At 37.7% G+C, this 25,601-nt stretch overlaps 1 protein-coding gene across 2 annotated transcripts in view; it reads left to right on the forward strand.

Annotated features, from left to right (window-relative positions):
- Positions 1 to 2,066: 2,066 nt before the first annotated feature.
- mcama (melanoma cell adhesion molecule a) overlaps positions 2,067 to 25,601 on the forward strand; it is a 63,337-nt gene continuing 39,802 nt past the window's right edge. For both annotated transcript variants that reach the window (XM_014983213.2, XM_014983214.2), the window contains exon 1: positions 2,067 to 2,323. In XM_014983213.2, coding sequence (XP_014838699.1) covers positions 2,263 to 2,323 — 61 coding nt within the window. In that variant the 5' untranslated portion in view covers positions 2,067 to 2,262. The remainder of the gene's footprint in view (positions 2,324 to 25,601) is intronic.

Consider the following 25,601-nt stretch of genomic DNA (forward strand, 5'->3'; position numbering starts at 1 on the left):
TTGTTTTGTGTTAATTATGTCGCCACAGTTACTCGAAATGCCAACAAAAGCAATAGCTCCCCTCACGGGATCGAGCCGCACGTTTTGATGTATATATTGTGAAGGGGACATGCAGTGGTACGAGCCGCATTAATGGTACTAGGAAGAGGCAGTTATTTTGAGGTGTAGAACAATAGGTGCCTGCCTATGCATTGCTATGGCAGGCCCCAATAAGGTGGCATCTGAAAAGTCCAGATTCTATTTGTGGAAATTCAATTAGAAGTTGCCAAATATAAGTGTACAACACAGTTTTTACATTTTCATCTGAGAAAATATGCTTTACTGTGTTCTGATGTTGTACAAAATCTCAGCAAAATATATAGTTTGTTGTTGCAGCATGACAAAATGTGAAAATGTTCAAGGAGTGTGACTAGTAAGGAAGTTTTCAGCTTTAATTAGCTGAAGTCTGCTAGAGTGTGGTCAGTTCCAAGCAGAAAGTCTCAGACAAATAGAAACTAGGTTAAAATCTCTGCAGTCACAATCAACTGTGAGTTTTACTGTTGTGAAAACAACAAGAGGGTGGTATGTCACAGCTTGTCATCTGCTCTTCTTCACAGGATGGATGAACCTTGGTACCTGCTGACTTTAGATCTCTCAGCGCTGTTTGCGCTGAGAGTGGTCAGTTCCAGAACCACCCAGATTAGCATTCAGTCTTAAAACTCAAAGACATTTTGGCTCTTGAATGAAAGCAACAAACCCACCCAGTTTTTCCACCTCACTACAAGAACTATGCCGGTGCATTATGTGATAATAGAGCCATTGGTCAAACTAAAAACTTTTTATGCAGCCATTTTGAATCTAAAGGAATGGTCTCTGGTCTGCTTGGCATTCACATTCAAACCACACCAGAATTCACTTCAACCAAGCTGAGTTTGTAGGTCGAACTGGACCTCCATAGGCAAATAAACTACAGTTTGATTAAAGTGGACTAAACAGGACTGGTGTGATAGAAACTATTGATAAATCTGCTAATTAACAAAGCCACGTAATCAAAACAACAAACTCTGGTCCGCCTACAAACTTGGTTTGGTTGAAGATTAGCGTTAAGTCTTACAACTTAACTCTAAGTTAAGATTTAAGACTACACACCAGAGTATTTGAACTCTGGTGAATGCCAACTGAACTGGACACTGTTTCAAAAGCAAGAAGTGGAATATAGTGCAGGGCATTCTGGGTAAAAACAATCAGAACAAACATGTTAGCCTATCGCTAGTGCGTAGTGGAAGAAATACTTTGTGGTCTGTTATCAAAGACAAAAGAGAAATCCTTCAAGTGCTAAAATTTAACGCCACTCTATTTTTGTTGACAGAAAGTTGTGCTCAGTGTCTTCTTCAGAGGTTTTCAAGGTTGTTTACTTTAGTTGTTCTTGGTGCAGCACCGCCACAGGCAAGGAGGGGAAAAAGTTGCTGAAATGTTTGGTTTGTTTGATACAGTGTAGTGTGAAAGAGAACCACAGCAGCTGAAAATGTAACAAATGCTGCAGTTGTGGTGCCCCGTCAAACCGAGTCACACCTGGTAGTCACACTGGAATAGGTGCGAAAACACTGTAAAAAGTCTATCGTGAACCGCTCCAGTGAACGCTAAAGGCCATGATCCGAGGAAGCTAACAGAACTGCATCATCCACAAAATGCAACCTCCACTTGAATGCTGGGGTCCTATCCACAATTAATTTCACCTCCTTTTTGCTCTTTCTTCATGTTTATATACTAAAAAAAAAAAAAAAAGCTGTGAATTTTTGTGAGGTTGAGGCACACAACTAAATGTCTGCAGTTTAAAGATAAACCATATCAGGCCCTAAGTCTTTTTTTGTTGTTGTGCTTTTATAAAATATTCTGCATCTGCAAAATTAGTCCTAAAAGGACTCGCCACCTCCAACTGATATGGGAGGAAATAAGTTGTGTGAATGCAGCCAGCGGGACCTCAAAGGTGTGGCGCGATAAGGCAGCCATGTTTAATCTCAACCTTAAGGACTTCCTTCCAAGAAGAAATGTGAATTTAGAGCAGGAGAAACAGATAAGCTGCTTTTTTCAACAGGAATAGGAGGAGGACCCCGGCAGGACCTTAATTGCGTCCCTCCCCTTTTCCTCCCTCCCATTCTTCCTCTCTCCTCCTCCTCCTCCTCTTGTCTCCTCCGGGCTGCTGGCGAACTTCTCTTCCACACCGACTCCACTTGTGTTCAGTTTGTATTTGGACTGGATAGGAGAGAGGAGCAAAGAGAAGACATGGCTTTCCTACGAGCGTTTCTGCCGCTGTTTCTTCATATCTTCCTGCTGAACCGAAGCGGTGAGTTAAACCGCATTTTAATTCCTCTTTTTATTATTTTTATTTAAAGAAAAAAGTTTAAACCAGGCAACAGACGGCGAGTTTTACTGGAAATTTAGCTGCTTTTTTTGGATGCTCTTGACATTTCTATGCGCAAACTCATGGACACCGTTCAAGTATAACTACGTGCTAAATAATAATAATAAAAAAAATCTCGCTTTGCACTTACATTTGCAAACAGATAAGTAAGTATATCCAGCTGGTCTAGTTTTTTCTTGTTTAACTTTTAGTTTGAGCTTTTTAGACCTTAAAAAGCTCGGGGCGTTGTAAAAACCCTAAAAGGTGTAATTAATTACTGCGTAATTGATGCTGCTCATTAGCACTCCGAGTCCTGGCTTCAGCCGATAAAAGCCAGTTTAAACACTCTGACATGTGATAGGTGTTTTTAAAGGCTTGTGACCTTGTGCTCTGAAGTCTGGAGAAGTTATTAAAGCCTTAATACGCCTTGCTTTGGACCTGTAAAGAACCACTGTTCATGGCCGCAGGGCTAAAACTGAAGGACTCAGAGTGCAGTTTGGGTTTTTTTAGCCAGTAAATGTGATGGAAAGCTTTGTTTTATGGTTATAATGTTTGTTTCTGTTCATGCCTGTTATAATTCACTTGTCGTGGGAAATAGTTGGAGGTTATCTTTTTTGTAAAAATCAAACAGTTTCTGATTTTCATTTACTCAAATTGTTGCTTTAGTCTGCAACGGAAACATTTCTTACTGAACTAGTCTGCAGTATTAACCCATAAATAATTAAAGTAGAGCTCCACATAGCCAAGTATCTGTGCATTTGGGTTGTTTTGTGTCAAGAAGTGTTGGAATCAATGGTATCAACCTTTCACAGGTTGCTGAGAAGGAATTAACTGTGATGAAAATCTAAAGTAAAAAGCACCAACAGATAAAAGTAAGAGTTGTTTACCCTCTCTTGACGTTTGTTGCATCAGGAAGTGCAGTGGAGATCGTCTCAGGGAACCATTGCTGGTGGCATTGTCACAGCTTAGATCTGGGAATGACTTCAAACCAACCTAACTGTGTTCCAGTTCCAAGTTCAAAACCAGTGGGGGGTTAGTGGGGGGGGGGTCTCATTAAAATGCTCAGTGACCAGGCTTATGGGAACCTCCTCTTTCCAGACAGAAGCTGATTTTTTCTGTTCCCAGTTGGAAATACAACAAGAAGAAAGACCAAGCAGAGTCAAAAGTGTTCACCATGCATGTGAAATTTGGTGAACGTTTCAATAAGAAACTGTTTGTTTGACCTTGTCACAGTTTATTTCTGATTAAACTTGTGCTACATTGATAGGGCATTCTCTTTGTAGTTAGAAGTTAGATTTTCCCTGTTTTAAAATACAACAAGAATTTCCTCTAAAATCAGAATTCCAGCTCTAAAACAGATGGGGGTCCTCAAATATTACTGAGTTCAAAATCCAATGGCTGCCATCCATGTCAAACTAAAAATGGTCATTTATTGGCATTACTTTAAATTGCCTGTTGTCAAAATTGGAATGAAATGCCTTAGGGTTGGACGATATGGCTGAAAAACATGTCACAATATAAGCGTTTCATATTAGTCGATATCAATAATTGTCTTTTGATAATAAATGATAAAAATAATTTTTTTTAAATATCTAAATTACTACCAAACCGGTGCGTGACCTTTTCTGTTTTATCCACAGCTTTCACCTCATTGCATTGTTTTCTTAGTTTTAAGGAGTTATGAGATGGTAGCAAAACCTTAAACTGCTGCTGTGCAAGTTACTCAACTGTTGTCGCTAGGTAACCAAAGAAAGATTGATGCCACCAAACTAGCTTAGCTGGCCTTTCTTATGAATCATAGTTCAGTGAATATTCTATATATTCCATCCATCCATCCATCCATCCATCCATCCATCCATCCATCCATCCATCCATCCATCCATCCATCCATCCATCCATCCATCCATCCATCCATCCATCCATCCATCCATCCATCCATCCATCCATCCATCCATCATCTTACACGCTTAACCCTAGCGGGGTGGCTATGGGTGCTGGTGCCTATCTCCTGTGGTATTTTCTATGTATTGAGTATTGAATATTCTATCAGATGTATTATCAATTGATATTGATCACTTGTCTGTTGCGATATAGCCCTAACACACCTCCTTGGTGAGTACTACAAGGTGTATAGTAGGGACAGTAAGCTCAGATATATATGCACCATTTTGTGCCCAAACAAAAGTTGGTTAGAAAAACTACAGAGGCAAAATTACCAGGACCCCAAAGGAGTATATTATTGACTTCTGTTGCTAGTAATATTACAACACTTAGCAAGTCCCAAAGAATGCTCAATGATGGGATGTTATTCCCAGACTAAGCTGCAACGTCTGCAAAAAGCCAATCCATAACTGCTGCAAGTAAAACAAACTGAAGACAAACTATTTCTGTGTTTTGAAGCAACATTTTCACTTAAAGAGTTGGGTTTAGTATAACATATGTGAAAGACTTTGGAAGATAGACATTCTCAGAAGTTTAGATAACTTTCTTCAACTACACATGTAAGGTAGCCATATTGGATTTTGATGTTGTGGTCTGTTTGAAATTCAAATTTCCCAAATTGGGACCTGATTTGTCAAACGTTTCTATATACTGTAGGTGTGGGTGATATGGGCTTAGAATACTGTCATGATATTATGATATGTGGTACTATTGTGACAATTATATATATTGTGGAAAAATAAACTATTATTACTACATTTTAAGGTAACTGTAGTACTTGCATGCCATTTATGCACTGCAATGCAGTGTACAAGTGTAATGTGTAAAGGCTAATGTTCTACTTCTGTTTAAAAATCGTGGCACTGTGAGTGTTGGTCTTGATCTGAGCTGATGTTAAATGGTCAATTTTTGTGTTTTGACCAGTAAAGAACCATTAACTTGATGTGAAAGTCCAGTTGTGATGATATGTGTCCATGTGAATGCTTGTACTCCTCCTGGTTCTGTGAAACCAGTCAGAATCTCTCTTTATTGTTGTTTTTTTTCTTTTACAAACTCAAGCCTCATTTCCTCTAATTGCTCCGGTTCTGTATTTTTGCTTAAACTCCCTCAGTTAAGGCTGCAGCTCACTGTATCTTTATCGGATCATTCTGCAGAACATTTTACACCTTATTAATCCACAGATACTTTGAATTGAGATGTATAATCTGCCCAACTCTGTGCAGCTCAAGGTCCTGCATGCAGATGTGTTGCTTTGTCTGGAACATGCTTGAGGTATGCGAGGTATTTGGTTTGTGACTTTTTAAACAGAGAAGCCACTCGCCAACCAAACATTTCAACTCCAAATTTAGCTTATGAGGGTTTGTTGACATAATAACAGGTTAGTAACTGATGCAGAGCGTAAGTGTTACGCTAAGTAGAGTTATAGCTGTATTTTCTTTGTTTTTTGGAAGGAAAAATTGCTCTGGTTGATCTAGATTAAAAAAAAAACTTGAGATAATAGTTACCAATGTTTTTGTCTCCTTTTCCTTTAGAGGGTTAATTGGCGTGGTCAGCTGGGGACAGGATCTGGGTTTGATTCAGGACTCCCTGTCGGGATTATTTCTCCTAGCTGGCCAGGGAACGTCTGGGAATGTCACAGAGGGAAGAACGTGGTAGTGGATACAGGGATTTTGTTTTAGACATAATGTTGTAAGTTATGTTTCCACATTTTTGTCCTTAACTAATTGGTAGAATCTTGTAATGATGCTGTGCTTTACCGATCACCTCATTTTCAGAGTTACTTTGTCCATGTTCTGGCTTGTTTTGTTTAATGTGAATCGATTCTTGTCAGAAGGAAATATATGCAGACTCATTTCTGAACTAAAAAAACTTCAATAAAATACAAACTTTTAATGTAATCTATTACATTTTATTGGCAACTCTATATAGTAAAGTATTAAGCAGGTATTTTAAGGAAGCATTTTGAAAACATCATAGAATCTGATTCCAATTTTTGTTTCCTTTTCTCTAGAATGAACTGTAATGTTATCTCTGCAAATTTGAATTTAACCTTAATATTTTCAAAATTCAATTCAATCCAAATTCAAAAATACTTGATGGATCCCAAAGGGAAATTAAATAATAGGAGGATGTAACTTTTATATAAAAAAAGTTTTTTACGTATTCATTAAACTGTCACCATGTCATGGCAGTGTAATATGAAACAGATAATCCGTGAAAGGATCAATCTCCTCCTTCCTGAGATACTATTACCATCTGACGAAATGCACTTCCACTGACCAAAAACAACCAATCGAGCCAGGAGGATGGTCTTAGCGCTGTCAATCAACCTCATGTCTTTGCTGTGCTAATTGCGAGGAAAGAACTTACTGTTACACCTAAACCATTTATCTGCAGTCATCGGTGGCCATGCTAACTAGCATTAGCATTCACAATAAACTCTGCTAGCTGCAGTGTATCAGAGATCAAGGGCTGGGGATGAGCAGCGCCACAAGGAGGGTGATTGACAGCGTTAATATCCCAAAACAGGACCAGTTAGATTAACTGGTCTTTAAATTGTCCTTTATTTAAATGAGAAAGTATTAAACCTCCTGTCTAAACTTTTCCTACCCAAGTGGAAGCCTCCCTCTTTCTCTTTGTCTCACAACAGGACAGCACTCTCAGTCCCGCCCTGATCCCCTGTTTTTACCCCATCAGCCTCGTCTTAATTGGGTTACCTCCATTACATCCTCATCTCCCCTCTCCCTCCTCTGGAGAAGGAGTAAGCTGTCTGTTTCTGGATTAGGTTGGGGGGCCACTCACACAGACCCCGGTTCCTCCAAATAACTTTTAAATCAGGCACCGTCTGAACCGCCCTGCTCCCTAACGAACCCTGAAGGACACTTAGTCAAATACAGTTTGAGGCTAAAAGCGTTTCTCTTGTATGGAAATGAACCCAACCGGTGTGTGAGGAGAAGCCCAAACATTTAGCCATTTAGCTCAGTAGATACAGCACACACGCACACACACTCACACACATACCCATATTGATTTCAGAGTCCAGTGTTCATCAGCATGATGGTCATGTTCTCCTGTAATAATGGGTGAGTGAGCCGTGCTGTCGTGCAGTAAATCTCTGCGTTGGCAGAGCTTTTATGTTGACATACACAGACAGGAAAGGATGGGCTTTTTAATCCGTGCTGTAATGAAATATTTCTAACTAAACAAGTCTTCATCCTTTGCTGCATTTAAAGGCAGGGTGGAATCGATAAAGTCGCTTTCTTTCTGTGTAAAGTAGCTTTTGCAATCAAAACATGGACAGGCTGTTTTTTATGCTGGGAAAGTAAAGCTACTTACAGTAATCACAAATTAGACAATAAATACTTTCCTACCAGAGGTGGGTAGTAACTAGTTACACTTACGTGAGTAGCTTTTGGGAAAAAATTTGAAGTTTATACTAAGTTTTCCCTTACTTTTTATTTGACTTATTTTATTCAGAGACATGTCTACTCTTGGGCCTTGCACATATGTAGCAAATATCTCTGCCACATTTTTTAAAGAAATAATATCATACACACAGGATTGCTTTCAGAAAAGTTTTCATCCAAATGAACCCACACAAATCTGGCCTGAGCGTTATTTTAAATGTGCCAAACCCATAGAGGGCAGTATACCATAAAGCTGAAACCTATGTCAGCCAATCAAATAGCTTCAAAACAACCACAACTTCCTGTTAGGAATTACACATGGTGCCGGGAAATTTGTTTGTAAGCCCAGTCATACTTCGTGTTATTCTTTACATCTGTAAATCTTGCGCATGCTCACAGCGCTGGAGGGCAAAAGACTACAGGGCCCCATTTTGGACATGGGGATTTTTTTATTTTTTTTTATTTCCTCGCAATACTTTAGCGTTCCCTCACAATACTTTTGCAAACTTACACAGACATAAACATGCAGTGAATAAATCAATTTTCAATCAGTTTTTTGCACCAAAGAGTTAAGAATAAACACTGATGCTCTTTAAATGTGCATACATTTGAAATTTTAAATTGACATTTGTGACTGTATACAAAATAGACCAGCAAATATCGCAGTAAGTATATTGCGATGTAATGCAAAAGTATTGCAATAGAACACAAAAGAAAGCATTTTTCTCATGTCCTCTAGAGGGCTCCGTAAAATACGATTCTTTTACTTGTCATTCAAATAAAATGAAACTTTGAGATGTAGGTGTTATTAATTTATTACAGTGTGCACAACAAAGGGAAAAATAATACGGAAATAGGGAAATAATAGGGAAAAAATGTTGAACGACTTAAAACGATTCAAATTCTTCTTTTTCTCCCTGTCAAGTGTAGAGATATATTGACGTATTATTGGTCATAGACTGTTTCCCATGTAGCCACACAAACACAGATACAGAGTTTTATTACAACTTCACTTTGGTTGGAGTTTAAAAATAATACATTTTAGTTGTATTTAACTGAGTTTTTGTGTGGATGAGAGACCAAAATGCATAGAAATGTTTTAGTTTCCAACCATATCTGCCTACATGTGGGCTCGCCCTTACATCAGGATCCTCTACCAATGGAAGTACAAGTAACTTCCCTGAAAGAAGAACAAGCTTGTTTTAACCAAATACAAAGATATATACAGTAGATCAGATACTCAGTACTTCAGTAACTTTGTTTTTTAATGATCTCTAGTCTCTAAATACTTTTCCTTTCTGGTATGTCTTGGCTAAGTGCTCAGCTTTGATTCTGCCCCCTCCAATTAGAGCAACTTTAGACAAATTGTGACATTAAACCAGTTTCTCAGTTTTCTCCCGGGGTTTCTTGAAAATCTGTCGTGTAATTTCTTGGAGAGCTTTCATTCGCTCCAATAGCCAGTCAGAGCGTGGGATGACTGTGGGACGGTTGCCATTCTTCAGCTGCAACTACAGCTCTTTGACTGGGCAGTGCTCACTTTTTTTCTTGTCTGGCATCACTACTAAAGACAAACCCTCTGAAATATCTTTGATTTGCTCATATTCATGGCTGTACTGTCAATTCTTTAAAAATATTTTTGTGTGGACATCTGTAGATGAATTTCTGTTTTTCTGTTTGTTTTTTTGTTGTTGTTTTTTCTTTTACCATTGGAGCAAATATGAAGCTAGATTGATCTGAAGATTTTATTTGTGGTGTCACCTGAGATTAAAAACCTGTCTCTGTGACTGATTAACTACTATTTGAATGTGGCTGAAGTTGTTTTAGTTGGTCTGTGAGGATTTATTGCCAGTGGAGTTAAAGACAACATGAAGGATGAACAGTTTTTACCAAAATGTTATTGTTGGCAAAATTCATTGGTACTGTAATCTTTTTTTAATCACAATTCAATTTCCAAACCCTTGCATATAAAGATTTTACTTTTGTTTGTTTTTAAGTATTTTATTGAATATATGGAAACAGAAAACAGCCAATCTAAAGATAAGTTTGAAACTGTTGAGACTTAATTAGCTACAAAATTCAAAGTGAAATAAGAGAGCAAAAATGATTTAGCTCATATTTTTCTTACTATTCTATATTTTAATTGGCTTTGAGAAGAATAAAATAACAAATTTCAGTTGCGAATGTTAAGGAAAACAAGCACTTGTTGCAAGGTCAAATGGAAATAGACTCAGTACCCAGAAAAAGTTTTTTCTCCTTGAATTCAAACCAGAAAACATTTTCTTCTTTGTGATGCAATACACATGTTGTGTTTAATATTCTTAAGTTTAAAAAGATGACCCAGAAAAATAAAAAGCTGTTTTGTCTCCTTGTCTTCTTGTTTTTTAATGGATAAATTTACTTTTCTATGACAACGCTGGTTGAGCTGTTGATAAGAATATCTAGTTTTGGAAACTTTATGGTGGTTGGGCCTATCAGTTAAAGTAAACACAGGCTGGTCGTCTTTATCAGTGTCTGGGTGCCTGGGAATGCCTCCGACGGGCTTGTCTGCATGCTGGAGGAGGAGTGCAGCTGTTGGCTCCAGTTGTCCATGTGGGATTAGTGCGTTTGCCTGAGTGATAGCCGGCCATGACAGCCATATAATCTAATGTATTGGCTCATTGTTTTCATTAAAGAGAGTGTGCTGTTTGATCCCAGTAGAATTATAATGCTGCTGCCCCGTAACTTTCAGGCATATGTCAGCTAATTCAGCCGGCGCGCAGGACAGTGCGTGGGGCAGTCAAATCCCACCTTACAGATATTTCATCTGCTTAGTTTAACTGAGCTTATGTCTACATTCAGCAGTGTCTGTTATCACACACAGAAGACTAAAGCTATAAATAAAGGCTCACAGTTATAACCCTTATCCTGTTTGTTTAGGTTTGAGCAGGGAAAATGTCTAATAAATCTCAAGGAATTTTGGTTAGTTTTGTTGTTTTTTGTGGATTAACCAATTGACTTAACATGTAACATTGATTTTATACACACTGTTACACGTGTGTCTTATAAAACTAACATGTCTCCTCCACACTTTACCGTTGTTGATGCGAGGAGCTGCCATATTGGATGTCAAAGTTGGCTTTTGAGAAATTCTCTGACTTTCTGAGTGGAAAGACAACGTGGAGTGGTACCTTATTTTGGTTTTCTGACTCAGAAGTTAGAATTTCCCAGTTCTGACTAAAAATGAAGCATATGTTTAATATCTCCTCTGAGAATGTTTCCGTCCAACTTCCAAAAGTTTTGAGCAAATTTTTAAAGTTTGTTAGATGTTCATATAACATTTTTGTTCAGTCTAAGTAAACATTTATATTTATCTTCAAATTTACCTGTAAGGCTTTATGATATTTGGTCTGGTCTGGTGGACCCAAACAACACTGTAAATGTGTCGGGTATGTGGTCATCAATTTTATTTTTCTGAATTACATTCTTCACAGAAAATAACACAAGGCCAATGAGTCTCAGGTTAAAAACATAATTACTTTTATTCGTTTTGCTATTATAAAAAGTGAAAACGGGTCCCATACAGCCGAACAGTTAAGATGTTGCAAAAAAAGAGGAAAAAATGTGAATTATCCAAATCTACTGGTTTGGAATGAATTATCTAGGCTATTCAAAATGTAATTTTGTCTAATGTTGTTACATATTAAGGCTGTAACAAACAGGAAGTAGAGACTCCAAACTATCATGGACCAAATGCCTCACAAAAAATAGAGAATCATCCCCTTTGTGCTGAAGGTTTGGAGTGAAGTTTCTCTTTTTCAGGTTTTTGGTAAGGCAGAGATTCACCAGTGAATGGGAATGTTCGCTATGTCACAAGTTATTTGACAAATGTGTTTCCATCTCTCTTTAGCGCTTAAGCTCTTTCAGAAATTACAAAAACCACCTCAATCGTGTGTAAAAACTTTTTAGTGAAATTGATAGTTGTTTCAAATTTTGCTGTTCCTATCAACTGTTTCTTACTCATAAGCATAAAACAAGATGGAAACGTTGCTGATGTTAACCTTATTTTCTATATTCCACCTGCGGTTCACACTAAAGGAAATGTGTTATATAACTTTAATAAATAAAGTTTATCAGCAGGAGGTTTCTTATTTTGGTTTGATCAGTGGTCATAATTCTTCACATTTTCCTCAAAGGTGAGAGCAGTGTCAAAGTAAATATGCGAATAAATGACAACATAGGGAAGATTTGAGTCTTAATTTCTTTGAAAACAAATTTAAAAGCATTCATTTTATTTGGTACAAATTGGCAAAGAGAACTGACAGGCATTTTCTGACAACCTACGTAAAATGAACCACAGACAACTTATGTGAATTTTTACCAAGCTTTCATGAAAGGAGAAGATGCACCGGACGGCTCCAGCGAGCTGCAGACCACGCGATAATTTTAACACGCCTTGTCGTTTGTTTTTTGCTGTGTGTTTTAAGCGGATCGTCAGATGTTCTGAATCATGTTTTAGGAAAATCAAAGAAACAGTTTCTAGCTGGCAGGAGCAGAACTGACAGCCACCCTCATGCCTGCGTTAAAGGGCTTCCAGGCGGCTTGTCTTGCATGTGTAGGTTTGAAGTCTGACTGGGGTTTTTAGACCCAGCAGCTGCTTCTGTAGTTTGATCCAAACCCTTCTGGGAGGGAATTTCTTCTCTATCGACTACCTTTCTGGTGCTGAAGAGCTGCTTGAAACATCCTTGACTTGCTATCCTCAGAGCATATCTTCAGACTTTACAAGATTGGAGATGGTTATTTAAACACACTCAAGAAAAAACACAGAAAGCTAATGAGAAAGCTGGTGTTCTGGTCTCAGAAATGTGATCAGTGTCTCCTGTAACAGAAATGATTTTGTTTTTTTCTGTTTTGCTGAACAGTGCTTAGAGGCCTGTGCATCTGAATCACAGGTATTGAATTTGGCTGACCTGCATGCACAGGATTGATTATTTCTGTGCAGCAGTTTGAAAGGGTTTTGAGGTATGCAGAGGCAAGTTTTTACTGGCCTTGATCCTCCCACTAGCATGATTTTTTAACACATATATGTATTTTTAATGAATGCTTATTTTGCAGACGTTATACTTTATATACACGTTATAGGCCCATATCAGCTGAGTTGAAATAATATTTTGGGACTTTTATGAATATAAACAATACTCAAGTATGTGAAAATTATGAAGTTATGGTAATTTATTTTGGGACAACATGGAGCTAATGGCCAACGAATGTATAAAATCTACCTTTATCTGCTGGTATCATCAGTTCATACCCAGTTATGTGCAGTACTACTTATTAATGTAATGTATCTTGCACTATTATTTAGTGGAAAGGGCACCAAAATGGTTTCCAGCCTGGGGTCCACTTCCTTGTAAATCCGGCCCTGCATAGACATACAGTTTATGTTAGAAACAGTTACAGTTAGAAAGATACCAACTGCACACCTGTTTTTGTTGATTTTATGTAATTTAGTCATTTAAATAACTGTAACCTGGAGTCATACAAAGCTAAACTTGGAATATAATGGCTAGAGATGCACTAATCCGATATTAATACGTGTATCGGTCTCAATATTGGTTATCGTGGCAATGTGCCCTGATCCTTAACGCGGATCTATTCAGCCTAATTCTGTGCTTTGTGATGAGTGATGTAATGCTTTTTTTATTTATTTTACATTATACTTAGAATAACTATTTGCACTTTCTGAACCATTTGAAAGAAGGTTTGTTTAAATTTGTTTTTACATGTTTGACAAAGCTAGTCAACCTACTGATTTAGTCAGTTTCAGTTAATTTTTTTTATTTCACATTGTCTGTTATACTCCTAATTGCACTGACTGAACAAATTAAAGTTTTCCATGTTGGATGACATTTGTGAAGTTGTGGGTGTATTTAAGTGAGCTGTACTGATGAAGAGTTATTAAAAAAATTAATTCAGTACATTTATGTCTGTCTTTAGAAAAAGAAACATTTAAGTCAGTTCAGCTGTTTTTCTGTATCTGATTGGAATCGGTATATATTAAATCTCAGACATCTGTGTCACAAGTGAAAAAAGTAAAGAAGTCTGACCATTTGAAATGATTCACTGCAATAAATGAACTTTCCAATAAAGAGATAATGAAGAAGCAAGTAGAATTCGCATTATTTTGTGAATTATACATGAAACATCTTGCTTATAAAGAATAATATTTGTGAAAACGTAGATTAAATCAGGGTTGTGTTCATGTTAATGAAAGAGTGGAGTCTCTTTCTTTGTTTTAAAACAAGATGTTCATTAGCCATGCTTCAGTCCTCAGCAGATCTGGCAATTTGTCTCTGAACTATGCCCAGGCAAAATTGGCCATCTGCACATGACGTCCCTTCATATTTAGAAGGCCCATCTGTAAGGACACATGGCACTCTCCTGGGCCGGGGTCCAAGTGTTGGCAGCAGCCCCTCCGGAGCCAAAGGGACAGGGGAAAAACACCCTCCAGTGAGAAACTGTTCCTTCCTCTTTTCCCCACTTTTCTTTGGTCTGCAGAGCCTCAACAGCAGCTGCTCATACCTGACGCCCAAAACCTTGGACGGACCACATTCTGCATGGTGGAGGGGGGTGGGGGGAAAGACCGGATTCATGTTACAAAGAAATTATACAAAAGGTCTTCGCCTGCCTCCCGCCTTTTCGAAGTCTTAGTTCCCTCCCCCCCTCACCACCACCACATCGTGTCTCCTGAGGCACCTCTCTCATGCCCCACGTCTTTGTTGTGTTTTTGTCTTCTGAGTGTTGTGGACGGAGCCTGGGAATATTTACTCTTCCTTCTAGTCAACAGTTCTTTCAGGAACAGCAGGAGTGCACATGTAGCTGCAGCAGAACCACAGTTTTAATTTTTAAACTAGTTTTCGAAAAGAGTTAGAGTTATATTTAAACATATTTTTAGATGTTGCCATGGAAAGGTTGTTCTGCAAAAATACAAAATCTTACCAAGTATTTTAGTTTCTTCTAGTTTCTTGTGCAAATATCTCAGTAAACTTAAAATAAGACAAAGCTAACTTACAAGTAACTTTTCAGCAATATAAAAGTTACTTGTATATTGTAACTTTAATTTGATGAAAATTATTGATTTACATGAAATTATTGATGAAAAATACTAGTTCTGTTAGTAGATTATTTCACTTATAATAAGACATTCTTTTCCATATTATAAGTGAAATAATCTGCCAATGGAACTAATACTTTTTTTTATCAGTATTAAGGAATTATTTACTTAAAACAAAGTCCTGTATATTGCTGAAAAGTTATTTTTAAAATAGTTATTTCAAGTCTACTTGCAATAAACGTGATCAAAATTAGATAAGTCATTATCTAATAACACAACTAGATAATAAGGTCAAAGGGACAGTGAAATGTTTCTATCTAAAAAAATAGAGGGAGACGTCAATAGGTTAGCTTTGCTAGCTTGACTTTGACAACCTTCACACATAGATCTGCTGCAGAAAAATAAGGTGACCCACACACCATCTTTCTGCCAGATCATCAGTAAAACAGGTGTTTAAATTAGCCAATCAACCACTGCTGTGTTCAGACGATCACTTATTAATAATCGCAAAATAAACATCAAGCCTGAAAACATTAAACTGTAATGTGTTCTTTGTGTGGAAAATGTTTGTGTGCTTTTTGGCATTGGATCCCAATACTTGAACTTAATCTCTCCTATGTTAGCTAATGGAGATGTTGTCAGTCAATTGCTACGGTAGAAAAATCCTACAGATTCCCAATAATGCTAGGTCTGATTACGTCACCTGGAGCGTTGCATCATTTTTTCAAAGTTATCCATTAATCAGTTAAGCTGTAAAAAAGCCTCTCGTTGAACTCTGTTAGCTGCAGAGTGGAAACCACAGAGACCTCTTTTCTTCCTTTGGGCCTGTTTGAAATGTGACCACAGGACTATGTCACTGCTAAGAGCTTACACTAGTATCTTCAAGCATGTGCTCTGGTAATGTATGCAAGATAAATTTCCTCTGCGAACAATGCACATGCCACAGAGCTTCTCCAGTAATTGCACGAGGCGTCCCCTCAGGCCTTGTCATTGTTCAGAGGAATGCCACGTTCTCTGATTACTTTTGTTGCTGGGTTTTGTGTCAAATTGCCAAATCATGTCTGTCACTGTCTTACATTCAGAAATGCCTCAAGAGCTTGCAAAAAATAGATTTTGTGCTGCGTGTCATCCATCAATGTGGTTAAGTTGGAAAGTGATATGACCACATATGATGGATTTATGAAAATAGCAAACATGGCAGCTGTCTTCCTGATGTTTATGGGTCAAAGAGTGCAGAGACTGCTTTTACAAAACACGAGACTAGTACAGAAAACACTCAGATGTATTAGTATTAGAGTGTATTTGCTAGTTTTTATTAGTTATTATTAATTAAGTATTGCTTAGTTTCAGTTTAGTTTTTATTAGTAATACTAGTAGTCATTTTAGCTTTGGTTTTGGTTGCAGAATTCAAACAAGACGTAGTATTGCATTGTGATCTTGCATGTGACTGGGTAATAAATACTCAACAGAAGATACTATTTTCAAAAAATGTTTTCAATTATTGTTGAACAACCAACAGATTCTGATGTTTTATCCCAGCTTTTGCTGTCGCCATCGCGTGGACTGGCATAGGCGTCGCCAGGAAGAGAACAAAGTACCATAATTTGGCGTAAACTGCTTGAGTGGGGAAAAAATATCAATTAATTTCACATCAGTTCGAAAGGCCTGTAAATAAATTCATAGACACAAAAACAAAGGATATTATATGTATAATTTCAGTATGTTTTAGTTAGTTTTACAAATGCATGATACAGTTTTGGTTAGTTGTAGTTTCTCCCCATTAATTACCATTTTTATTTATTTCAGTTAATGAAAATGTTTTCCCAATTTCAGTTTTTATTATTTCATTAGTTTTAGTTAACTTTTTTAACCTTGCTTTGGTCACTACTGCTTTGGACAATGGCAGACTAAGTTAGACAGGCCAGATTTCATGCTTTCGAGAGGGAAACCCTGGAAACAAAACAGAGGAAACTAATCTTTTGCTTTAATTTCAAGTTATTAGCCAACATTCAGTTTTTGTCTTTCCTTCCCTGGAGATAAAACGACACCGCTCTTCCATTCTGGCGTAGCTCCAGCTGCCTGAAACATAGACTTGCATACAGCCACATCTGTTATGCTGAAATGAAATGTGTTTGAATGCAGGCTGACTTTGATGGCGAAGCGACATGTCTGTGTTGGGTGTGTGCATGTGTACATAAATATTCATGACGACCCTGAGGCTCACCAGACCCTCCGTCATGGTGTTTGTCTTCTGCTAATGGGCTGTGCCATGCTCTGAGCCTGGCGTGCAGCTGGCACCTTCTAAACCACGGAAAATTAGCTGCTTCAAACCAACCAGCTTGTTGGAGAATTTCACGGATTTCTGGAGAATTTAAAGCATGAAATTTGCACATTAGTCTATTTCAATATGGCACACTGTGGAAAACAAAGTTTGTTTAATGTTATGCATATTGTAGGAACATTGTTTCTGTCTGCAGCTCAGCAATAAATGGTAGCAACTCACATTTCATGGTTGGAGTGGAGTTCTGCCCTTTAGCCAATTAAAGATCCAGACTAATTGTTTCTGTCTCTTCTGCTGTTCAGTTAGTGGTTGCAAGGCATTTGTTTGGCAGATTCCCCAGAGGAACAATCTCTTGGGTTAACTGTCCCTCAGGAGCAACAAGAGGGGCAGAAAATCTGCCCCGCCGGGGTAAAACAGCAGCAACTGTTGATCCAATCCTGGAATCTGATGGAATGTTTTCACTCTGTTTGCATCTTTGCATGAGGTTAGCAAAACGATGCTAACGCCTGATTGGTTAACCCATATGAAAACGTAACTGCAGACCAATCACGTTGAATATAGCAGTGTCAGCCACATTTACTGACTTTAACTGCAAAATACATTTATATGCACAAATGGGATATAATTAAATGAAAAAAAATATATATAAAAATGAAAAAAAAAATATATATATATATTTTTTTCATATATATATATATATTTTTTTTCATATATATATATATATATATATATATATATATATATATATATATATATATATATATATATATATATATATATATATATATATATATATCAGGAAATCCTACCAATGGCTGGAAAAAGCTGGACTCAAGGACAGCACAGAGGCCCTCATCCTGGCCGCCCAGGAACAGGCCCTAAACACCAGAGCAATAGAGGCTCAGATCTACCACACCAGACAAGACCCAAGGTGTAGGTTGTGCAAGGAGGCCTCTGAGACAGTCCAGCACATAACAGCAGGGTGCAAGATGCTGGCAGGGAAAGCGTACATGGAACGACATAACCAAGTGGCGGGCATAGTGTACAGCACATGTGTCAAACTCAAGGCCCGCGGGCCACATGTGGCCCGCCATGTCATTTTATGTGGCCCCCCAGCGTTTTATAGGTCCATGATTGACTTAAAATAGGTTTTGAGCACAAATTGACGACAAACTACATCTCCCATAATGCATTCCGATTGTTACCAGCCAACATTACGGCTTCTCGCCACTAGAGAGCAGCAGAGTCACCTCAAGCTGCTTATTGATTTTACCAGCGAATAAAACTGAGACTTCGACAAGCTAACATCAAAACGTCCAAGAAAAGAAAAATCGATTTACAAGTAAGACTGTGAATGAAGATGTGTGTGAGTTGGTGTCAGGGCGGCAGGTGGCGCTAGACTTTTTTTGTTATCCGTTATCTTGACCGACAACATTAAAAAAATCGGTCATGTACTATTTTTATCCTGAAATTATAATCATATTAACATCGGCTATTTAGCCGCATTTTATGTGGTTTAGTGAATATTCACCGTGAATCCTGATCTCATCACAAATTAAGCAGATAAATGTATCTACATTTTTCTCCGTAGTGACAAAAAACCACTGACTGAGGCCCCAATAACTTTTAATAAATTAAATTAAGCGACTTCACTTAAATTAGCATCACTTCACCCGCTGGGGTCTGAACGCACTTCCTCCTGGTTCCCATCTGCAGAAAAATCTGCGCTAATTCATCAGTCAGTTGGATCTGTCTGATCCAAACAGATCAACTGAACTCTGAGTGTTTTACCCTGCGGGGTCCGGTGTGCGCTTTAAGGATTTTTTTTTTTTCGCTTCTCCGAAACGGACAGATGTCACGTCTGCAGCTCCTCCAGAGCGCCGCTCTCCTGGGTAACGTGAACCCAGAAGGCTCCATTTGTTAAATCCGCTGGATGAGTTTTTTCCAGCGGTTTCTAATTCTTCGCAGTGGCGTAACGTAACTGCCTCCGCAGTGGTTGAGCAGCGCACTGCGCATGTTACAATCTAATTAACTTTTGCATCGTCATTTATTTCCTCAAGATAAACTGCCGGCTCCTCAGATGGATTAACACAAAGTTGCATTCTCTTTAGTTTTGTCTGGTCTGTAATGGAGACTTGAATTTAACCGCCATTTCAAACAAAGGTTTCGAATGCGCTTCCTAACCAGAAGCTCCAAAGAGTTAACAATATGAGGTGTTCAATTTATTTTTAACATTGTATTTTCATACATTTTATGCTAGGGGTGCCCAAGTCTAGTTTTCCAGAGCTACCATCTGCAACTTTAGATGCGTTCCTTCTCTAACACACCTGGATCATTTACTCATTATAAGGCTCTACAGAACTGAGTTGCTGCTAATGAGGGAAGTCAACCTTTTGCCTGGGGTGTGTTTTAGCAGGGATGCATCTAAAAGTTGCAGTCTGAAGGACTGCAGCTGGGCACTCCTGATTTGTACCGTCAATGTGGCCCTTTGAGGGTGGCCAATATGCTGAAGTGGCCCTCGGTGAAATTGAGTTTGACACCCCTGGTGTACAGGAACATCTGTGCAGAATATTTGACCTCGGGAAGCCCCGAGGTCAAAGTGGGGAACACCCCCAAAGGTGGTGGAGAATGACCGAGCTAAGATCTTGCGGGACTTCCAGATCCAGATAGACAAGATGGTAATGGCGAACCAACCGGACATTGTGGTGGTGGATAAAGAACAGAGGAAAGCCGTTGTGGTGGATGTAGCAATACCAAGTGACCACAACATCAGGAAAAAGGAGCACGAGAAACTGGAGAAATACCAGGGCCTCAGAGAGGAACTGGAGAAGGCCTGGAAGGTGAAGACCACAGTGGTGCCTGTGGTCATCGGGGCCCTCGGGGCAGTCACCCCCAAACTGGAGCAGTGGCTAAAACAGATCCCAGGAACAACATCAGACATCTCAGTCCAGAAATGTGCAGTTCTAGGCACAGCCAAGATACTGGAGGAGAACCTCAAGCTCCCAGGCCTCTGGTAGAGGACCCGAGCTCAGAGGATGAAAGAGACCACCTGCGGAGGGTGAGAAGGGAATTTTTTATTTTATTTTTTTATATATGTTATAACATCTGATAAGTATTAATTTACAAAATTCTCATATTTATCAAAATAAATTATTGATTTTCTTGCAATAAGCAATTGTTATTAGAATTTTAATATAAATTAAACATTTGCATATTGACTTATTTTGCCATAAATATTTTACTTCCACAAATGTGAAATGAGTGTAAAAAAATCTTAAAATGAATCAAACTCATAATCTGAACTTGAAAATATATGACTTATGCAACATTTTAATTTAAGTATATTTATTTAGTGTATAAAATAATATAAAATATAATAAAATAAAACAATCACTTGTTACACAAATTTTTTCCACTAAGCACTGTATATTTCAGCTTTAGTAAGTAATCTTACGTGTGTTTAGTTCATAGGTATGGCCTGATCAATTTCTCTTATTCACTCTCTTCAAAATGGGAAAGAAGAGAGAACACAGTAAGACAGGAAAAGAAGTAAAAACAAAAAAATCTCACCCCCTGGTTACCAAATCTTCTACACATGTTATTTTAGGGCTTTTGTTTGCATCTTTAGCAGTGGAAGCAGTCTCTGATGAAACTCCAGGCCTTGTTTTGCTTCTTACTGGCTTTTCAGACTAGTTTTGTAAGCATCAAGAAGCAGTTGACCTTTTACACCCAGCTAGGCAATCTTAGCGGCTGTGTAAACACAGGAGACAATAGCAAATAAACACTTACCTGACACTTATCTTAGCAATCAGTCGCCGCGAGTTAACGTGAGCTGGTGAGTTTTATGTTGGCACCACCACACAGATGTCACTCTCAGTCAGAACAAGCTGGACAATAAGGGCAGAAACAGAAGAAAGAAGGAGACTTATGGTATTTTCACACCAATAGTCAGGTAGATTCAATTTGTTTGGGGACCAAAATTGCAACATTTCATTTTCGTTGATAAGGTTATCTTTCACACTGCACTGTGTCAAAACAAACTGCACCAGAGTTCACTTCAACAGTACCAACACCTGTAGCAATAAGCAATAAATCAATTAGTTTAAACGAGCTCTGTAATTTCTGTTTGCATGATTTTTTTTTCTGATTTTTTTTTCTCTCGTTCTACCAAAAACTGGATGTCAAAAGTTTTCAGTCTGGAGTTTTGGTCTCATCTAGTCCTTTTTTATTTTGGAAGGACAATTTTGTTTACACAGATTTAATAGTTTGTGTAATTTGTTGTTTCTGTTGTTTTGTTTATTTATTTTTGAATATTTAAGATGTCTTCCAGTTCCAGTGTTAAATATTTGTTAAAATTTGAGAATGTGTTCTTGTGTTATTATGCCATTACCATGATACTATTTGAAATTAGTCTCAAATAAAAGTATCATGCCTATCGCAGTAACTTCTACGACAATTATGTGTATGCATTCACACCTCCCCAACCAGACTTTCTAGGCAAATGGACTGGAGTTTGATTAAAGAGGACTAAACAAGGTTTGTGGGAATGAACCACAGAGACATTTGAAGAGATCAAGACAAGACCCACCAGTGTCAGGAAGAAAGTTCCATCGCTGGAGGAAAACCTGAGCTGGTAACCCAGTGAATGCTGGTAGGTATTACTATTGTCTGGGAACTGAATTATTCCTTCAGAAACACAAGGTTTGCATGAATAAGAATGAGAATCTCTCTGCATTTTGTCACTCTCTGCTGCTCTATGAGGAGTCACCGGGCGGACGTGTGGGAGGAAAGTTAGACCGCTTGCAGCATTAAGTCAGTTGAGCTGAATTTAAATGAATCAAGATCAAACCAGTGTGTCTCATTCCAAGTGAATACAAAGACCTCAGCAGTATGCCGGCTGAATAACAGCAGCTTTCTGTGGAGGGAGATGTTTAGTTAAAGCAGAGTCTTAATGGTGAGCCCTTTGTTGTGTGATGTCACAAGTCCTGACATGCTAACAGGCTTTGTTGGCTGGACGGCAATGTCAAAGTGGAAGAAAGGATTTATCAGGGAGCCGTGGTGAAGAGTCGACTTCTAGGGCACTTTGGTGCTTGGCAGAGACAGCCAGCATCTTTTGAAGATGTATCTGATGAAAGCTGTAACGTGATCCACCTCCTCAGCTCAAGTTTTGGGACAGGAATCCGCCCAAGGGCGGGGGCTTCTTCTGCAACTGCAATTTAAGAATAAACCCATGTCAATCCTCAAAGCTAACATAATCCCAAAGGGAGGAAAAAGAGTTGAATAAACAATTGGCTTAGCATCATAAAGATAAAGCCTGTGACTAATTTCTGGAGAAAGTTGTGTTGGTACAAATAGTCTTGTTATATTTGTTTTTTACCGAGTCACATAACCAGATTAGTGCTGTGAAAAAAGGAATTACCTGTTTGCACATTTCTTCTGTCATGTCTGTCGCTGTAATTTACAGTTTCACTCCATAAACTTTGATAAATATTCACAACATAAAGGGTAACAAACTGAGTTTTTACAGAGGAAATATGATCAACTTGGAACAAAATGGAAACGGCATCAGTCAAGATTAATGTAGCTGGAAAATGCTCAACTTAATAAACAACTTGAATGAAACCCAAATGAACACATCATGCATCCCTCTGAGGAAGCCAAAACAACAAACAAATTAAAATTAATCTTCGTTATCAGAGGCAAACTGTTCTTGTGACAAAAACAATATTCATCAAGGATTTGTTTTGTGCAGTGAATGTGCTGAGTGTTAATGATTCATAATGTTCCTCACTACTCTGTTTCTACACCTGGAAACAGGTAACATATATTTTAAGGAAGCTTTTATTTTTGCATTTGTTCTTTAATTTATCTTGACAAATAGTTCTTGATTTGGTTTTGGTTGTATGCCTGGCAATAAAACGGTGCTATCTACAGAAGCACCAGTCAGTTCTCTTGCAATTTTCCATAATTAACAACAATCTAAATATTATCTCAAGCTTCCCCACCTTGAGTCGAGCCTTCGTAATTTTGTTAATTTGATTAAGAACTGGAAAATGTTTTAAGTTAAATAATCTGCCAGTGGATCTGGAATGTTTTCAGCAATACTAAGAAATTAGTGTTATAATTTGCTGTAAATGAATTTTGCCTTGTGTAAAGTGTACTAAGATGTTTGCACTATAAACTATACCAAAAATATTTGGTAAGGTTTTGTGTTTTTGCAGTGCAAATGTTATTTTCATACGAACTCTGGACTTAAAAACCAACTGTCCCGTTATAACGGATCCGTGCTTGAATGAACTATAGATTTTTATTTTTCATTTCACGCTTACAGTCTCATCTTTTCAGCTCTTTGAAGCAAAACAAATCTTTGGGTCTATTTCTGTGAGTATCTGCATGGTTTAATCAGATTGTTTCCAGTGAAACTTCTGTTTAAACACACCAGTGAGGATTTGTCTTGTGAGTTCAGTTCCAGGTCTGCTTCTTCTTTTTCTTAACGTTAGTTTGCATTTAGTCTTTTTCCAGCTTGGGGGCTCTTCTGAGATCAGTACAGTGTTGTTATTCATTCTCCTAATGCATCAGAGTTTACATACACATCAATACGCTGCTATTAACCTGATTAAAGCTGTAGTCTGGATAAAACACTGCCATGTTAACAGCATTTCTTGATTACATTAGCACAGGGGTCTTCAATTAAGATCCAAGGAGAACTCAAAACCACTGCAGGAAGTAACTGTTACAGGTCTTTATTCAATGCTGCTCTTAGATATTTTATTTTCTCTGCTCTTTGCCCAGATTTTGGTGGGTTTGAATGATTACATCATTTCATTGCACCACTTTAGATTGCTTTTAGTGCACTTTGTATGTTTTAAACTTGCCATTGAGGAACAGAAGTGAAATGTTTTCAGAAGCTGTTTGCACTACATTCTTTATAGTTTATTAACTTTAAACTAAACAACAAGATTGATCTTTGTTTTTGTGTGCAGTTACGAAATTCAAACTTTGATGATCACATTGAAGATTGCTGTCTTTACATTCTTACACATTAATAAAATCAACTAACTTTTTAATTAAATAAATAAAATAAGATGTAGACTTCTGCTTTCAGAATTTGTGGAAGCGAATAGAGCAAATGCTTTTTTCAAAGTTATTGTTTGGAGCTTTAAACTAGCTGCCTTTCATGTTTTGACAGAGTTTAGGTTAAAAGATTAAAATTAAGGCAACAGCAAGGATTGTGTTGTTGCCTTAAACTTTCTTAGTCTTTAGAGGGACTTTAATGTTGCTTCAGAGTAGGTATTGGCACCGCTAATTTAAAAGTTAGCTGTGCTAATCCTAAAGCACTAATCAATAACAATACTTCCACTGAAGTGCTAAATCAACATGGTGTTTAGCAGAAGCTAATGTTAGTGCAATAAAGGACTGATTTTCACCATATTGGTTTACATATGTCAGTAGTCCATGTTGTAGTATGTAGCACATCATCCTCAACAGGGTCAGATGTGTAATTACACACCTCCCTGTACAGTTTATGCTTCAGGAAGTGATTCTTTGGAACAGACTTTTCACTTATTGTTTCATTTTTTATAGCTGTTAGATTTTGCTAACCCTTTTGGCAGGACTACAGTAAAATTTAAGCTTTTTGCTGTAGAACAATAATGCATTCTGGGAACAGAATAAACACCACCCACTTCAAAATAAGAGCATGAATATAAACAACTAACCAAAATTTCAATACACGTTGAACTTGACTCAACTGAAAGTTTACAAAACAGCCAAGAAGCTAAGTGTTAACTGTAAAGTTAACCAAAGACGCTCATGACAGAAGCATCAGTTTAGTTTTATTGTTCTGTTTTTTTAATCACGTATTGTTCCATATTTTTCCATTTGTAGATAAGAAGTCTCATCTTACTGAGCCAAAGCCACAGAAATACCTTTCCAGACTAATAAATATGAATAGCTTTTTCATTTGTTCTTCATTTTCTGTAGATCGGAGCATGTTGTGTTATGTTTGAGATCTTTTTGCCTGCTTTGTGTTGTCAGACATTTTGTTTTAAGTGAGAACTTGATTCTACAGATTCTCTAGTAAGTGGTGTTGAATGTGGCTTGGAAAATTGCAACCTAGCTTATCAAAAAATGTGGTTCATCCCAATTTATCTACGATTTAACAAGGGAGATTTTAAAAGGTTTGAAATGCTTTTCTCTTTACTCTGACATTGAATTTAGTTTAATTATCTGAAACTGCTGAAAAATACAAAAACATAACACTGTCTGTGTAATAGAAAATTTCAGACTATAAAGTGGTTTATCAGTCTTTGGTTCCTTGCAAAGACACATGTTTTTCTCCTGCCTGTTCTCTGTTAAAGTTGCTAATAATGCCATAAAAACATGTGAGTTCAGCTTTAAGATCCCTCTGGAGAGGGGATTAACCCCATGTTTAATTTTCAGCATGTCATACTTATCTAATATTCAGTGATATTGATGAAACAGACCCCATCCGGACTACCA

The sequence above is a fragment of the Poecilia mexicana genome, unplaced genomic scaffold, assembly GCF_051168715.1.
Source record: "Poecilia mexicana isolate PSO_F unplaced genomic scaffold, ASM5116871v1 scaffold_14, whole genome shotgun sequence".
NCBI classification, from domain to species: Eukaryota; Metazoa; Chordata; class Actinopteri; order Cyprinodontiformes; family Poeciliidae; genus Poecilia; species Poecilia mexicana.